Here is an 18,377-nt window from a genome sequence, read left to right as displayed (position 1 = left end):
AGTTATTAACTTAAGAGCCGATTTCTGAAATTATCGAAAATCGGGCGACAGTCGTGATATTTCGAATTCCTTCATATTTTGCCCATATAATCTCTATAGTAAAGTATTTTCAAAAATAACGTTAAAAGTTTCATCAGCGTGTTATTTTTTTCGAAATCGGGCAAAGTTTGAAATACGGCAAATTAGCGTCCTTTCAGTCACGAAACTTACTGAAAATTACCCATTTTCATCTCGCTCGTAGAAAGAAACGCGATGTCCTCTATTAATGAAATATTTACAAAATATAAACATATCCTTGTTCTTCATAATGCACTAGTTAAATTTAGATAAGCTGGAAAATTGGAAATGCTTCGGCCGTTCGAAGAAACCCCATTTCGGCAGTTTAAAAATTTAGCAAATCTCATCCAATTTCAACACAAAAGAAACCCAATTGGTACGTCAAGTTTGAATTTAAAATAAAGATATTGTTGAAGCACAACCTTTGTAGTTTACTGTGTTAAAATATTTCTGGCGGCATTGCAAAAGTATCCAGTCAAGAGACCAAAATGTGAAGGGTACTTTGACACGAGGAGAACCTGTGAAACAAACAAGCGCCAATGTATGAACACAGTATTAGCACAAACTTTAGCTGATTTCTTTAAAACAGAGCCCCTTCAAATTTCTCTGGGGATGGATGATAATTTATAGATTCTTTCGTGAAATAAAATTATATCTTTTGAAGAATATGTCAATCAAACAAGTTATAAATACTCTCGCAGCGATCAAAACCCACTCGCTTTCTCTCAGTTTGCTCGAGAAGATTATAAGAACTTACCCGATTCTTGAATTATCTGCGTTACTTAGGACAATCTTGCACTCGATTGTTGAGTCTACCAATATCCTGAATAATATTTGTACCATGCTGACCACATGATAGCGTTAATTACTCTAAATGTGACAAGACGAAGACGCGAGCAAAGGTCGCATGTTGACATTCCTGAACTTTGTCACAATAAGATTGCGTGACACTTGCGTAATGGAATTTGGCAGACCTGGTAAACTGGTATTATAATTTCAGTGTTAGATAATACCGAATGTTCTAAGTACTAGTTTTTCGCCCTGACATCAAAGCCTTAATGGCATCTTGTGGTTATTCTTGCTTCGTTGGTGGTGGCTGCGGTCCAAGTTCCTTCAATCCGGCCAATGTGCAATGTATTGCAATCGGCGATTGCAAGAAAGATGTCCGCTCCCACCTAGTCTACTGCAAAATTAGCGACGATTCTGGCGTCGACAGTGAAACAAAGCTATTGCTCACTCGCGCAGGTAGGTTTTTAGCCATTGCAAATCCATCATGCCGTTTTAACATTTCTTTTTTCTTATATACTACCTTCGTTGACGGAAATTTCAATCGGTTATTTCCAGGCATTTTTGAAATAGAACAATCTCATTTGAAAATGACGGTGTGCCCTCGCCATCGCGATTCATTTGGTACCAGATGGCGGTGTAATAGGTCTCGTTGTACCATTCCTGCTGAAATGGCTGCCCACAAAGGCGAATCCTCAGCTCCTAAAGCTCAGTGTGGATTAAAGAAGGCGCATTCCGCATACGTTTTGCAGACCACGAAGATGCTTGTACCAATAGGCTCGCGTACGTATTTCACATTGTTTTAACATTAATACATCATTCAATTGTTAGCTTGCGCGAGAGAAGCCGAAAGGACAGGCAACGTGGAGATTTGCTGAGCACGTGGCGCCAGCGCAAAGCGCCCTCGCACGCGTCTCGCGTTCCACGCGTGTCTACCCCTTGATCTCTTCCTCGGCCCTCCCCCTGCAGGCTACGTCAGAGTTGTAGATTATTGAATTGTTTTTAAATTACATATCGCTTCCACGAATACCAGGTATAGCAAATTAGAGATTTTATGTCCTGGTTAATTTGCTAGCATATGATCTTTCACGAGGGCTAAGAAGAAGTCTCGCACGGGGGAGATTTTCAAGGGATATATAAGGCTTTTATAAGGTTCACGAAAGAAAAGTAATATAGAATGTGGTTTATTTTTGAAGACTACTCTTTGTCTTTTATCACGTTTTTTTTCTTTTTGTGCTAAGTTTTACTGATAGCTACGTTCGCCAGTAATAAGTGATTTTCTATCTTGGGTTCTTATATTTTCTCGACTTTGCAATGGTTTTTATGGTACATGTTATTTCTTCTGAGTTCGGTATGGTAAAACGGTCTACGATTATGGCGTTTTCTTACAATGAAACAAAGGAAACATATATTTTGCGCGACATGGGATAGTTACCTGTCCCGAACTTTCAAATGGAGTTTTAATTTAAAAACGTCATAACACTCCACTCTAATGACTTGAAATTAGGGTACAAATATTAAGTAACAAGTATATATATTTTTTTCTGTACAATTATACAGCTATTTGCAGGCAGTGCAGGGAATATTTGGCCAATCTTATCGCAAGTGCGGCGGTCACTGAAGGTGGCAGCGAACCTGCGCAGGCGGCTGAAGCCACTGACAGTCAAACAGAAGAGCAGGAATACACTCTTGAAAAGAGCGACAAATCTCCACAGGGAGAGGTAACATCATTTCTGCAATCAGAGTCTGTTGGCGTTCAAAAAGCCGATCGTTTCATGTTTCATGTGTTACGACAAAATTGTGCATGAGCATCATGAACTTAAGGCGGCAGAGCAATGTTGTTGTTTTTTTCATTAATATATTAAACAGTTACATGTTGCCCCTTTGGAACACAGGAAGAAGATCTTAGTGCTGCATCTGACGAGCTGACAGTAGGCGTTGGGCGAATGAAGATCTCTGATGACAGCCCTATCCTTTCTCCTGAGACAGCCAGTACAGTTTCTTCTTCTGGAGAAGGGAATGGCCCTTCAAGGGTGGGAGCCCGACCAAGAGATGCCCTTAACATTTTCCTCAATCAGTGTCAAATGCAGTCGCTCGGAAGGCCTTGGCTGGATTGGGGCGAAGTCAGTGTGCGTACAAGACAGCGCTATGCTCAGCGATCTGGTGAGATTGTCGCAGCTGTACTTAAAGTGATTTCGTCCAATAACGCTCCCCATCTGTGGAAAGCGCTACAGACGTCCGGTACCGTGAACCAGCAACTGGGTCTCCATCACGCATCTCTTCCATCAGAGACAGCTTACCTAGAAGCTCTGGCAGAGGCATATAGCAATGCCACCAGCTGGGACACACGGCGGCAGGTGCTGTCCGTAATGTCAGGAGTCGCCAGTTTCAAAGCCATATCTGAATTCATACCTGGCTTGACCCAGTATCGGTACACAACGGCCAACCTACACCGTGTTCAGTACGGACGGCATGCTCCAGTGCCCAGCTGCGAGTCCCCAAGACTAAGGATAGACGTAAACCAACTGGATCATTTCCTGGGGTTTATCACAAGCCCTCATCTCGTTCAGGACCTACCTTTTGGTGAAAAACACCTCCAGCTCTCGTCCGGGAAAATTATCACGGTGCCAAACATCATTCGCACAATGATACCTGAACGAATTGTGATGCAGTACAGGCAGTATTGCATTGAGAACAACTTCAAGCCTTTCAGCCGCAGTACCATGCTACGAATACTGACAGAGTGTAGTGCGTCGGTGCGAAAGTCCCTACAAGGCCTAGATTATTTCGCGGCAGAAGGGGCGCGAGCATTTGATGACCTTGCTTCAATAGTGGATGATATTTCTTCACTCAGAGTTGACGGCGGAGAATGGGCAAGGCGCATTAAAGATTCCCTGAAGGCTGGAAAGCTCTATCTTAAAAGCGATTTTAAGGTTAACTATAGTTTACACTTGTTTACACTGTAGTGTATCTGTAGTGTACATTTTTTGTTGTTGTTGTTGTTGTTGCTGTTTTTTTTCGGAGAGACTTGTTCAGGGAAAAGGGTTGAGAAACATAAAATTCTCTAACCAAAATATTCGAAAACTGAAGCGCTTAACAGCAGCAGTAAGAGACATGGCTACAGCTGCAACAGTAGTAGCAGCAGTAGCAGTAGCAGAAGTAGCAGCAGAAGTAGTAGCAGCAGTAGTAGTCGTCGTCGTCGTCGTCGTCGTCGTCGTCGTCGTAGTAGTAGTAGTAGTAGTAGTAGCAGTAGTAGTAGTAGTGGTAGCAGTCGTGGAAGTGGTAGTGGTAGTAGTAGTGGTGGTGGAAGTGGAATTGGTAGAGGTAGCCGCAGTAGCAGCAGCAGTAGGAGTAGTAGTAGTAGTAGTAGTAGTAGTAGTAGTAGTAGTAGTAGTAGTAGTAGTAGTAGTAGTAGTAGTAGTAGTAGTAGTAGCAGCAGGATCAGCAACAACAACATAACTAAAAAAAGCAGCAGACACAGTTATGTTGATAGTGTGAAAATAACAGGATGTCTCTTTGCCTAATCAGGTGCACATAGACAGTGAGGCTAGAGTGGCTGACCACTGCAGTGTATACGCACTGAGCGACCCATCTGAGTCTGCGTTCAAACAGCGTTGTGACCACAAGCATAACGAGTTCTGTGATCAGTGCCAAGCCCTCAATGGTCCCCTACAAGAGGTCGGCGAAGCTGCGCAAGATGCTGAATTTTGCAACGAGGATGAAAGAGATGAAATTCTCTTTCTATATGAGTCGGCAAAGCGATCTATTCAGGCATGGAAAGCCCACCAGTTGCGGTCAGTACAGCAGGATAAATCGAGGATGGATGTTCTTCAACTGCTGAACGACAACACCGTACTGATTATCAACGACTGGGCCATGAAGTTCCTCCCCCAGCTGTACAGGGAATCTCAGCAAGATTGGTTCGGGAAGAGGGGAATTTCCTGGCACATCTCTGTTGTGTTTCGGAGGAAAAGTGGGGAACTGCAGTCCCAGGCGTTCATCCACATTGTTCAGTCTTGCAGTCAGGACAGCACTGCCGTGATCCTAATAATGCAGCACGTGTTAAAAACCCTGAAAACGGAATATCCGGAGATTACTTGGGCCTACCTTCGTCAGGACAATGCCGGGTGTTACCATTGTGCCAATACTGTCCTTGCGTGCCAAACAATGGAGCAGTCAACCGGAATCAAAGTAGCACGACTGGATTTCAGTGACCCCCAGGGTGGCAAGGGAGCAGCCGATAGACTGGCAGCTACGTGTAAGTGCCACATCCGGATTTACCTCAACGAAGGCCACGATGTTACGACAGCAGAGGAGATGAGGGAGGCCCTGCTTTCCCATGGGGGATTAGAAGGTGTCAGGGTAGCTCTCTTGCCGTCAATAAACCAAACCGTGGAGCTGCAGAAAATTCCTGGCATAAACAAGTTGAATAACTTTCAGTTCACTAACGGATCCCTTCAGGCCTGGCGTGCGTATGCTATCGGTCCAGGAAAGAGCATTGCAAAGGAGAAAGTTTCATGTAAGTGCCATCTTATTACCAATGTGTCTTTTTAGTTATTTTTAGAGCCACTTTGGTATTTAAAACATATCATGGGGATGTGTTGACGAGCTTAGCTGATAGACAGCCACTTGAAAACTGTTGCTAAGTGTTCAACTGACAGTTTTAAGTAGCTTTTATTGATGAAATAAATTGAGTGTAACAAACAAAAAGCGTTCTTAATATTTTCCTCCGAGAACAGATTACACTTTCTTCAGTAGAAAGAAAGTCCCCACACTCGTAGCGAGTCCCCATGTTCTTTGGTAGTTGACTGGAATCTTTACTGACATCATCAAGATGGAAGCCAGCTACCAGAGTACTGAGGCGCCTGACGTGCTTCCTCGGCATGATAATGATAATGATGATGATGATGATGATGATGATGAGGAGGAGGAGGAGGAGGAGGAGGAGGAGGAGGATAGTAGTACTAGTAATAGTACGCATTAGGTAGGCCTCTTCACTCTGATGTGATGTTTATGCTAATTCTGCCTAGTTTTATTACAGATGTCAACTACGGCTGGCTTTCTGTTTCGTTTTCGCCTGGTGAGTTCAGGGCAGTTTCTGCAAAGCAACCAAAGCCAGCCCGGGTCCAAGTAACCACGGCCGCTGATCAGCAACAATGTGCCAGTGCTGAAGGTCCACAATCTAGTGTCTTTTCATGCCCAAAGGAAGGTTGCGTTAAAGTATTTCAACGGTCGTCTGCCCTGGAACGTCACCTGTCGTTAGAATCCTGCTCCATGTCACCGGAGAGACACACTCTAATGGACCTGGCCAAGCAACAGTACGCCACCCGTCTCCAGGAAGGCCTAGGCCCTCTTCCTTCTCTGCAAGTATCCAGCTCTGTTGACAGCTCGAACCAAGGTGAAACTGTCAAGGAAGGCTGGGCACTGAAGGAAATGAAGAAAGCCTACCGGTTCAACGAAAAACAGAAGACCTATCTGGAGGCGAAATTTAATATCGGCCAGTCCACAGGTAGGAAGTTGGAACCGGATGTTGTTGCAAAAGAAATGCGCCGTGCCCGGGGCACAGACGGGGAAAGGTTGTTTTGTGGTTCAGAGTTCCTCACTCCCCAGCAAGTGTCGTCTTACTTCTCGCGCCTTGCAGCGAAGCTGCGTCAGCAACAAGTTGAGGTGACACCAGAGGATGTCTTAGCTGCCGAGGAGCAAAGCAATTTCTCTCTGGCAAGAGCAGATGTGATTTCCACGCTGCATATCCGTCACCCAATAGTCGTTGATCAGTACGAGATTTGCTCATTGGTTAACGACAAAGCCGAGTTTCGGAAAACAAAGTTGGGGATGCTACAGCATCTCTGCCAAAGTTTGGAACTAGATGTACCAGTACCGGCAGTGAGGAGGAAAGCTCCGTATATGGCACTCCTGGAAGAACTTGTAGAAAGCTGCCCCTGTAGAGCTACAAAATGAAGCACTAAAAAATAATGCAAGGCCTTTTACTATCAGCCTTTAAAAGTTTCCGTTTCGTTTTCAAGAAAAAGCTGTAAGTGATTAGCCTTGCAAAGTTTAATTATGCCACATGGACACTAGCTTGTTGAACATTAGCCAGTCCAGAGGTCTCAGTTAGTGAGAACGCCCAAATTTCAAAACAAAACCCGAGGAAACAAAATGAGCGGAATTGTGCGGAGAGAGGGTGCTTTTAAATTTGGGTTCATGTTTTCGCGGTTCTCACTATTCTGGAGCTTGGAACAGGCCAGGCTGCAAAACAGTCTTTTTGTGCGCTGGTCCGTCGTAGGATCATGTGCGGTCGTTTCTTGTAGGAAAAGAGAACTTGAATGACATTCCAGGCTTTTTGTGCCTCTCGAGTATCTTATCTGCACTTGAAAGACAAAAATTTGACTGTTTTGCAATCAAGGATGCGTGTAGACATAAAATGCAGGTGTGGCCCCATACAGCTTGCAATGTCTACTTTACTTGCTATTGTATCATAGATAAAACCTCCAACTATTAATGTTAGCCTTTTGCTGTAGTTAGGAAACGCTATAGTAACTGGCCACTTCGTTCTTGATATTTGCAAAGATAAGTGCCATACAGTAGAAAATAAGTGACTGTTGAAAAAAGGGCACTAAGCTGTGTTCTAAACGTCCACGAGGTCTCCCGCGCAAGGAGCCCCCCCCCCCCCCCCCGCCAAAAAACCCCCGTTTTTCAAGCACGGGGAGTGTATATTTGGCTAGACGGCTAGTTTAGGAACTTGAAGAACTACATATTAACAAAGGTAAAATGCGGAATTGCTTGTCGTTTGTTACTTGCTCGCCTTCGTAGCGCGTGGGGAGATAGTTCGGTTACCAGGTCCCACGCGGTTTTGATCACGCCTTAGTTTGTCATAGTCACGCAGTTACAAGGATTTCAACTTTTTCCGGTTAAAAAGAGTTACTGGCGCTGCAGATCAGATCACTGTGGTAAGTCCTCCTTAGCGAGTTTTTTTCGAATTCAGGGCTAGAATAAACTGCTAGTTTAATGCAATTTCATAAAAATTTATACTGGGATGCGACAATCACATAGCTGATCTCTGCTGTCAACTTTGACCTCTTCTAAGTAAATGTATTCAATCTTCGCTTGATAATTCTAAAGTAATTTCCCTTCCTGTCTTAAAAACTCAATCAATAGATGAAGTAAGGCTTAGAAATACTCTGACATTTGGTTTTTCCTGACTGTTGTATTTTTGAAAGTAGCCGAAGCAGAATAATGTAAACAGTTTCCAATTACACAATTACAACAACATGTGCCTAATACTGACTTCTACATGTGTAAAAAGACATGAGTTAACAAAATCATACAAAATGTTATCCTACTAAGTTCAACAGGGAATAAGATACTATTAGCAATTTCTGTACAGCTTATAGAAAACATATTCTTTGTCGGAAGTGATAATTAAACAAAGGACTTGATTTGTAGCGTGACAGCCGTTGTTCGTTTCACAGGTTCTCTTCGTGTCAAAGTACCCTTCACATTTTGGTCTCTCGACTGGGTACTTTTGCAATGCCGCCAGAAATATTTTAACACAGTAAACTACAAAGGTTGTGCTTCAACAATATCTTTATTTTAAATTCAAACTTGACGTACCAATTGGGTTTCTTTTGTGTTGAAATTGGATGAAATTTGCTAAATTTTTAAACTGCCGAAATGGGGTTTCTTCGAACGGCCGAAGCATTTCCAATTATCCAGCTTATTTAAATTTAACTAGTGCATTATGAAGAACAAGGATATGTTTATATTTTGTAAACATTACATTAATAGAGGACATCGCGTTTCTTTCTACGAGCGAGGTGAAAATGGGTAATCTTCAGTAAGTCTCGTGACTGAAAGGACGCTAATTTGCCGTATTTCAAACTTTGCCCGATTTCGAAAAAAATAACACGCTGATGAAACTTTTAACGTTATTTTTGAAAATACTTTACTATAGAGATTATATGGGCAAAAAATGAAGGAATTCGAAATTTCACGACTGACGCCCGATTTTTGATAATTGCAGAAATCGGCTCTTAAGCAATGTCACGACTCTAACTCAAGACGAGACTCAACTGCTTGCTAGGGGTCTTTCCTTTTGCCCTACTCCACGCCAAATTGACTGGACTGAAATCCGAGCTGATTTTTTTGAGTTCAGCCGACGTATGCGACTCCTTGAGTTTTTTCACGACTGACCTCCCCAAAATAATCTTAACCCATTTCGTCCCAAAGGTACATGGACCCCTCCCCCCCACAGGGACCCAGCACTCGACACTTTTTTAGACGCCGTGGAACATGACCTTTTCAATGTCACACCAGCCCCTGTACGTGACAATTTGACAACACGCGAACGCGATGCTCTCAAACGTCTCCGCAGACGCACTGACATTGTCATCAAGTCAGCAGACAAGGGCTCGGGTGTAGTTGTTATGGACCGTAACTGGTACATTGACGAATGTTCACGACAATTAAACGACTCTAAATTCTACAAAACCTTAGACAAAGACATCACCACTGACATTCAAAAACGCATACGAATTTACGTAGAACGCATGCACCGTGACAAGATTATTGACGATCACACTAAACGTTTTTTAATACTGACTGATCCCAAACCCGGACGATTTTACATACTACCCAAAATACACAAACAAGGTAACCCCGGGCGTCCCATTGTTTCCAGTAACTCTCACCCTACAGAACGCATCTCTCAGTTTGTAGACTATCACCTCAAACCTCTGGTACAGACTACACAATCCTTCATAAAAGACACTACACACTTCCTTACCAAACTCCAACAACTCGGACAATTACCCAATAACGCCATTCTTGTCACTCTGGACGTTTCTTCTCTCTACACCAACATACCTCATAACGAAGGCATCAACGCGTGTCGACACTTCCTCGAAACACGTAACCGCACCCCTTCTACCATAAGTTCCGAAACTTTATGTGACCTCATACGCATGATCCTTACCATGAACAATTTTACGTTCAACGACAAACACTATCTACAGACTCACGGAACTGCTATGGGAACCAGAATGGCTCCTTCTTATGCCAATTTGTTTCTCGCCAAATTTGAGACGGACGCATTACTACGTGCTCCATTTCAACCATACATATGGTGGCGCTTCATAGACGACAACTTCATGATATGGACACACTCTCTCGACGACCTCCAAACCTTCACTACTTATCTCAATAACATTCACCCCACTATTAAATTCACATCCAATTATTCTCTCACATCTATACCCTTTCTGGACGTCAGTGTGTCTCTCTATAACGGCACTATCACTACCGACCTTTACACTAAGCCTACTGACAAACATCAATACTTGTTACAATCTTCATGTCATCCTAGACACACTAAGAGAGCCATTCCATTCAGCTTAGCTCTCAGACTTCGACGTATTTGTTCTTCTGACGAAACTTTTAAACTCCGAACAAACGAACTCAGAACCTATCTCAACAAACGGGGATACAATCTTTCGTTCCTCAACCAAGAAATAGGACGGGTCAACGGCATCCCACGTTCCGACGCTATAGCTACTAAAGACACCTCCGACACCAACCAACCTATACGAGTACCCCTTGTCGTCACATACAATCCAGCCCTTCGCTCTGTATCATCCATTATTCGCAAACACTTCAACATCCTATCTTCATCTCCCCGCTGCGCAAACGTTTTCAAAGCCACACCTCTTGTTGCCTTCCGACGGACCAACAACCTGAGTGATTTACTTGTTAGCGCCAAACTACGTAATCCCACACAAAACAACCTACCCCATGGATCTTTTCGATGTGGGGACAACTGTTTAACTTGCAACTACATAACAGACGGACGTACCAGCTACACATTTCATTCTACCGGCGAAACTAGACATATTACTCATCATATAGACTGTAACTCTAAAAACGTTATCTACATGGTACACTGCAACCGCTGCCACAAACAATACATAGGAGAAACAAAACGACGACTTAAAGACCGTTTTAACGAACACCGTAGACAAGTCGACAAACAAACAAACAGTTCCAAACCCACCACAGTTTCAGAACATTTTCTTTCTAACAACCATAACGCTTCTGACATGCTACTAATTCCCCTCGAACTCATCAAATCTAATCGTGACAGTGTACGCAAAGCTAGAGAGGCATACCTCATCGACAGAGGTCAAACTATTGAACCCTTAGGTCTTAATAGGAGAGATGATACATGAACATTTTTCCCGTCTTTCATCTTCCTAAGTTATGTAATTAACTCATTGTTACGTATTTTGTTTTCGTCTACCACGTTGTAACGTTAGCTTATACCTATTTACCAGTTGTATTTTCAAATTTCAAATTGTAACGTTTTTGTTTATGCAACTTTAGCCTTTTTTCAGGTATCTATTGTAACTGTTTAAATTGTAACGTATCTTGCCACAGGGTCAGTCTCAAACATACCCTGAAGAAGACAGGCCGTGGCTTTCGAAATATTGGAAAATATACTTCCCTAACCGTGAAATCAGCCTTGCTCTTTTGTTAGATTATTTGCTTTACAATTTTTTTGCTGATTAGATCCTTCACTACAGGATCCGGTACTTTTATTTTGTCACGGTGGTCCTTGCAAACACAGTTTATCACTGAATTTTACTGCACAGTCTTTTACGGCCACGATCCTCGTTATCTACTTCAACGAAGCGATCCAAAATAGAAGATGGGAATCGAATTATCATCCTGGAGACAACGCATTGGAGTTTTCGTGCGTTCTCCCAGACCGAGACCGACCCGGGCAAGACTTAACCTCAACACTAATAATTTCTTTGCGCCACGCAGCCTTCACAAGTCCAGCTCAAGGAAATCTGAAATCCTGTTGTGCCTTGTTCTTCTTGGCTGTTTGTACGTTTCCATTACCCTTGTGCAACAAACTACAGTCAGTTTACCACAACCTGCAGAAAGTGACTCATTTAATCGACCACCAGGAACACAGAGATCATTTTCCTTTCGCAGCCGTCCACACTACCAGCTATCTACTTTACAATACTTGCACACGCCTTCCCTGCTTCGGATTACCCTAAGTATGGATATCCATCCTAATCCTGGTCCTGAATCAGCACATATTCTCAGAGACTTCACCAACCCTGAACAGCGTGTACTCTTCAACAAAGCCAAACGCCTCCAACTTAAACTCACCCGATACGAACACCATCAATCTAATTACATCTATTACTACAATCACAAGATCATTCCCAAAGGCCTAATCATCAAATGTCGACCAACGTTTGAATCATCATCCTGTGAACAATTCCAGCGTCGATGGACAAAATTACTGACAAGAACATCTCGCGAAATGATTAAACTCCTTCAAATACAATGCAAGAAACACTTGACACTGCTAACTTCAGAATTTAATTCTATCCTACATCAACTCAAATCTACGTGCTCTGATTCTACATTTGTTCACATTAAACACTTTCTTCAGACTTCGGCAGCCGAACTATCTCATGTACTCCTATCTAGAAAACGCAGGAAACAGTCCTCAACCAGTGAGTATGCCGCTCGCGCTTTTGCTCGTACACGTCAAAATAACCGTCCTAACCGACCCGATAACCAAAATAACCGTCCTAACCGACCACAACCTACTGTCACCCATTCGCAGTCACCTATTGACGCATCCACTAATCACATTCAACCCATTAACACCACTGCTAATAGTTCCACACCCATACGCAATCATAGACGTCGACCCAAACGGAAAACGACAACTAACAGATACTGGAGACGCGACAATCATAACATTCAACTAGACAGTAACGCAGTTATTAACTTAAGCAATGTCACGACTCTAACTCAAGACGAGACTCAACTGCTTGCTAGGGGTCTTTCCTTTTGCCCTACTCCACGCCAAATTGACTGGACTGAAATCCGAGCTGATTTTTTTGAGTTCAGCCGACGTATGCGACCCCTTGAGTTTTTTCACGACTACCCTCCCCAAACCAATCTTAACCCATTTCGTCCCAAAGGTACATGGACCCCTCCCCCCCACAGGGACCCAGCACTCGACACTTTTTTAGATGCCGTGGAACATGACCTTTTCAATGTCACACCAGCCCCTGTACGTGACAATTTGACAACACGCGAACGCGATGCTCTCAAACGTCTCCGCAGACGCACTGACATTGTCATCAAGTCAGCACACAAGGGCTCGGGTGTAGTTGTTATGGACCGTAACTGGTACATTGACGAATGTTCACGACAATTAAACGACTCTAAATTCTACAAAACCTTAGACAAAGACATCACCACTGACATTTTGTTCGATTGTTTTGTTCGATTGTTCACGACAATTAAACGACTCTAAATTCTACAAAACCTTTCACAAAGACATCACCACTGACATTCAAAAACGCATACGAATTTACGTAGAACGCATGCACCGTGACAAGATTATTGACGATCACACTAAACGTTTTTTAATACTGACTGATCCCAAACCCGGACGATTTTACATACTACCCAAAATACACAAACAAGGTAACCCCGGGCGTCCCATTGTTTCCAGTAACTCTCACCCTACAGAACGCATCTCTCAGTTTGTAGACTATCACCTCAAACCTCTGGTACAGACTACACAATCCTTCATAAAAGACACTACACACTTCCTTACCAAACTCCAACAACTCGGACAATTACCCAATAACGCCATTCTTGTCACTCTGGACGTTTCTTCTCTCTACACCAACATACCTCATAACGAAGGCATCAACGCGTGTCGACACTTCCTCGAAACACGTAACCGCACCCCTTCTACCATAAGTTCCGAAACTTTATGTGACCTCATACGCATGATCCTTACCATGAACAATTTTACGTTCAACGACAAACACTATCTACAGACTCACGGAACTGCTATGGGAACCAGAATGGCTCCTTCTTACGCCAATTTGTTTCTCGCCAAATTTGAGACGGACGCATTACTACGTGCTCCATTTCAACCATACATATGGTGGCGCTTCATAGACGACATCTTCATGATATGGACACACTGTCTCGACGACCTCCAAACCTTCACTACTTATCTCAATAACATTTACCCCACTATTAAATTCACATCCAATTATTCTCTCACATCTATACCCTTTCTGGACGTCAGTGTGTCTCTCTATAACGGCACTATCACTACCGACCTTTACACTAAGCCTACTGACAAACATCAATACTTGTTACAATCTTCATGTCATCCTAGACACACTAAGAGAGCCATTCCATTCACCTTAGCTCTCAGACTTCGACTTATTTGTTCTTCTGACGAAACTTTTAAACTCCGAACAAACGAACTCAGAACCTATCTCAACAAACGGGGATACAATCTTTCATTCCTCAACCAAGAAATAGGACGGGTCAACGGCATCCCACGTTCCGACGCTATAGCTACTAAAGACACCTCCGACACCAACCAATCTATACGAGTACCCCTTGTCGTCACATACAATCCAGCCCTTCGCTCTGTATCATCCATTATTCACAAACACTTCAACATCCTATCTTCATCTCCCCGCTGCGCAAACGTTTTCAAAGCCACACCTCTTGTTGCCTTCCGACGGACCAACAACCTGAGTGATTTACTTGTTAGCGCCAAACTACGTAATCCCACACAAAACAACCTACCCCATGGATCTTTTCGATGTGGGGACAACTGTTTAACTTGCAACTACATAACAGACGGACGTACCAGCTACACATTTCATTCTACCGGCGAAACTAGACATATTACTCATCATATAGACTGTAACTCTAAAAACGTTATCTACATGGTACACTGCAACCGCTGACACAAACAATACATAGGAGAAACAAAACGACGACTTAAAGACCGTTTTAACGAACACGGTAGACCAGTCGACAAACAAACAAACAGTTCCAAACCCACCACAGTTTCAGAACATTTTCTTTCTAACAACCATAACGCTTCTGACATGCTACTAATTCCCCTCGAACTCATCAAATCTAATCGTGACAGTGTACGCAAAGCTAGAGAGGCATACCTCATCGACAGAGGTCAAACTATTGAACCCTTAGGTCTTAATAGGAGAGATGAGACATGAACATTTTTCCCGTCTTTCATCTTCCTAAGTTATGTAATTAACTCATTGTTACGTATTTTTTTTTCGTCTACCACGTTGTAACGTTAGCTTATACCTATTTACCAGTTGTATTTTCAAATTTCAAATTGTAACGTTTTTGTTTATGCAACTTTAGCCTTTTTTCAGGTATCTATTGTAACTGTTTAAATTGTAACGTATCTTGCCACAGGGTCAGTCTCAAACATACCCTGAAGAAGAAAGGCCGTGCCTTTCGAAATATTGGAAAATATACTTCCCTAACCGTGATATCAGCCTTGCTCTTTTGTTAGATTATTTGCTTTACAATTTTTTTGCTGATTAGATCCTTCACTACAGGATCCGGTACTTTTATTTTGTCACGGTGGTCCTTGCAAACACAGTTTATCACTGAAATTTACTGGAGTACGGTTAGTCTGTTGGGCGAAGTAGGGGAACTGTGTGGGTTGGAGTACGGTAAGTCGGTGGGGAGGAGTAGGGCAGGTAGCAGAAGCTTGGTATGAAGTGGGTCGGCTAACTAGTTCTTGGTTGCCGACAGACACAGCGGGGGGATGAAGCAGTGCATGATGCTTTCTTCGACAACCAGGCCAATCACAACCTCTGCGCGTGGCACACCCCTTCGCTTAATGACCAGGTACAAGACAATTCCTGCAGATATGTTTCTGGAACATCAGATCCAAACGTTTCTGGTACGATTTCGTCTTAAAGGACTCGCAATTCGACAAAGTATGTGGCCCAGAACACATAGGACATACAGAACTCAATGTGTGCACATCCGGAGGTGGGAAAGTCTTTTGGGCGTGGCGTTGGTCACTGTGTGTATTGCCATGTCGATCGCCGCGTGTGATCCTGCATTGTTCGGTACGTGTGATCTCGCGTGTGATAATACGTGGGTTCTCGCGTGGGAGAACACTTGAACTCTCGTGTGAGCGTGCTCCAGGGTTCTTCATGTGCGCTTCCGCGTGGACGTTCGCGTGGGCATTCGCGTGGGATCTCACATGGACTTTCACGTGCGTTCTCAGAAGCACTACTTCTCACGGCAAGAGTTGTTCCTCGACGAGAAGTTTCGCTCCGACTCTTTAATTGGGAGAATCTGCTACAACTTTTTTCTTTGGACTTCGCCTCGCTTAAGTGCTGACCAAACATGTTGTTCGCGACGTCGGCGCACTGTTGGAAAAACCAGGTGAGATGACTGAAACGCGGACGGCCTCCACTCTTGAAAATAGTCTCAGCACGCTTGGTCCATTTAGTTTGTAGATTTAGCGGCAAGTGATCCATAATCCCCAACATCATCTCTGAATTATTTAAGTCGGCATCACAACCCATTTGTGTAAGGGTAAGTTCACATTTAAGCATTTGACAAGCAAGTTTCTGCAGTGCTACTTTATCGGCTGCCTTAATCGATTGTCCCTTTGTTAGCTGATTTATGTGAGCTCGCGCGACTAAATGAGGTCTCCCGACCTAATGATGCAAAATGTCCCTCGCTTTCTTGTAGCCTTGTTCTGATTCCAGAATGCAACAGTTTTCAATCACCTCTCTTGCCTTGCCCTTGCAGTATTGAATCAGATAAGATAACTTCTTTCGCGGATCGTCCGTCAGACCAACAACGGTGAGGGTAAAAGGAGGAATGAGTTTGCGGAATGGTATGTGGCATGGTGTGCGGAATGGCATAATTATGCGAAATACGAATTACGCGGGGAATAAATTAACTGAAGAGCGCATCCTGTTTTCGCGCCAATTTTATTAGAGCAGCAGCTATTTTGATGCTGCAGACTCTTGCTAAATATTAACAACAATTCAAGGATTTGATCGTCTGATTGTTGATTTGGAAGAAGTGAGGGTAAAGAAAGCGATGAAAACTGTTTATAGTTTTCGCATTCAAGGAACTATGAGTAAATCCGTGGTAAATTAAATTTCATGTTCACTTTACTCCATGCGACTTCGGTTGACAAAAATAACGTGGCAGCGTGAAGTCTTCTCAGGACAAAGATTGATCCTTTACCGAGGGCAAATAATAAACATTTTTTCTTTTTTTTTAAACCCTCGGTAAAAGATCAATTCTCATACCCTGTATGCTCGATGATTCATTTATCATGAGCAGGAAAATGAACAACAATTTAACCAAAATGCATTTGCGATAAGAATACTTTCACAACCTTTCACACAACCAGTGTCGATAATTAGACACCATACTTGTCATCTGCTTTTTTGCTCTAGGGCTTTTCGCTTTTAAATCTCATTTTAGGTTAGGACGTCTGGCACTGAAAGACCTTAATTAAAGACGGGTATGTTTAGTTCGATAACGTGTTACTGAACTATAGCTACCTGAATCGCCGTATTGAATAGCTAGGTAGCTAGCTCAGCAGCTCAACAGTGACTTGCGTACTCGTCGCTCGACGAAAATATAAGGTCAGAAAAAGTAGAACATATTTTTCACATGAGTACCAATTGTAACCGTCAAAGAGTCTGATAAAATGACCGAGTTTAAATTTAAAATTTCTCACAGAATAGTTTTGGCCTTGGACTGACGTTATTTCTCCAGTCTGGTGTTACTTTTTGTCTAGGCTACTCGCTGCCACGTTCTTTTTGTCAACTAGAAATTTAATTTATTCTTAGTTCCTTGAATGCGAAATTTCATCCATCGATTTCTTCACTCTCACTTCCTAACCAGCGATCAGACATGTTCTATCCCAGGCGTATATTTTCTAATCCGCGATCTGTTGTTTGGTTGTTCAATAGTCCGCAACATTGAAAAAACTGCTGCTCTTATAAAATTGGCGCGAAAACAGGATGCGCTCTTCAGTTAATTTATTTCCCGCGTAAATCGTATTTCGCATAATTATGCTATTCCGCACGCCATGCCACATACCATTCCACAAACTCTTTCTGCCTTTTACCCTCAATGGACCAACAATGTTCACTTCAAAGTTGTGAATAAACTTCCAATACTCCAAGGGGTTTCTGTCAAAGGTGAGTATTTCCGTTTTGGGCATATTGAACCCTACGTTCAACGCTGAAGTCAAGGACTGCACCAACTGGTCAATGTTTTGCTTGATTGGGTGCATTTCCTTGTGTAGAATTGGTGTTTGCCAGGAAAGCTGTTGGTAATCCGCAAGGCCACTCAGGAGCAAAGGGATTCAAACCAGACTTCTTCAGTAGTTTGTCTCCGATAAAGTCAGAAGTTGACTGTTTCACGATGGGATCTTGAACAGTTGGTAACGGCACGTTAGTGGTCCTGGGTATACTCTCACAATTAAGGTCCACCGGATTACTTGAACGACGACTTTCCCTGCTCACAACATCGTCATCCGGTTTGGGATCTGCGGCGTCTCCGGAAGTCATCCAAATGTTTTCGCTCACGGTCGCTAGTTCGTACTCATGCATTAGCTTCAGTTTCTGTTCTTCCTTTCGTAAATCGATCCGCTGCTGTTC

The 18,377-nt window shown here is 43.1% G+C and overlaps 1 protein-coding gene across 1 annotated transcript; it reads left to right on the top strand.

The window, feature by feature from the left end:
- The first annotated feature begins 741 nt into the window (after positions 1–741).
- LOC146483612 (uncharacterized) lies at positions 742–7,497 on the top strand. Its single transcript, XM_085105755.1, has 5 exons — positions 742–1,626; positions 2,404–2,564; positions 2,739–3,776; positions 4,372–5,362; positions 5,885–7,497. Exons 1-5 carry the CDS (start codon positions 1,116–1,118, stop codon positions 6,799–6,801), a joined length of 3,618 nt encoding a protein of 1,205 aa, XP_084961881.1. The 5' UTR covers positions 742–1,115; the 3' UTR covers positions 6,802–7,497.
- The last annotated feature ends 10,880 nt before the right edge of the window (positions 7,498–18,377 follow it).

The sequence above is a fragment of the Pavona decussata genome, unplaced genomic scaffold, assembly GCF_977016875.1.
Source record: "Pavona decussata unplaced genomic scaffold, jaPavDecu1.1 SCAFFOLD_38, whole genome shotgun sequence".
NCBI classification, from domain to species: domain Eukaryota; kingdom Metazoa; phylum Cnidaria; class Anthozoa; order Scleractinia; family Agariciidae; genus Pavona; species Pavona decussata.
The sequence above is the reverse complement of the archived record's forward strand: the minus strand, read 5'-3'. Positions and strand labels throughout refer to the sequence as shown.

Bases quoted from the DNA above. Each gene is read 5' to 3' on its own strand.
- LOC146483612 (XM_085105755.1), top strand. From the start codon at position 1,116: ATGGCATCTTGTGGTTATTCTTGCTTCGTTGGTGGTGGCTGCGGTCCA. The intron at 1,627-2,403 runs GTACGTATTTCA...ACAATTATACAG, and splicing joins GCTTGTACCAATAGGCTCGC to CTATTTGCAGGCAGTGCAGG. The intron at 5,363-5,884 runs GTAAGTGCCATC...GTTTTATTACAG, and splicing joins TGCAAAGGAGAAAGTTTCAT to ATGTCAACTACGGCTGGCTT.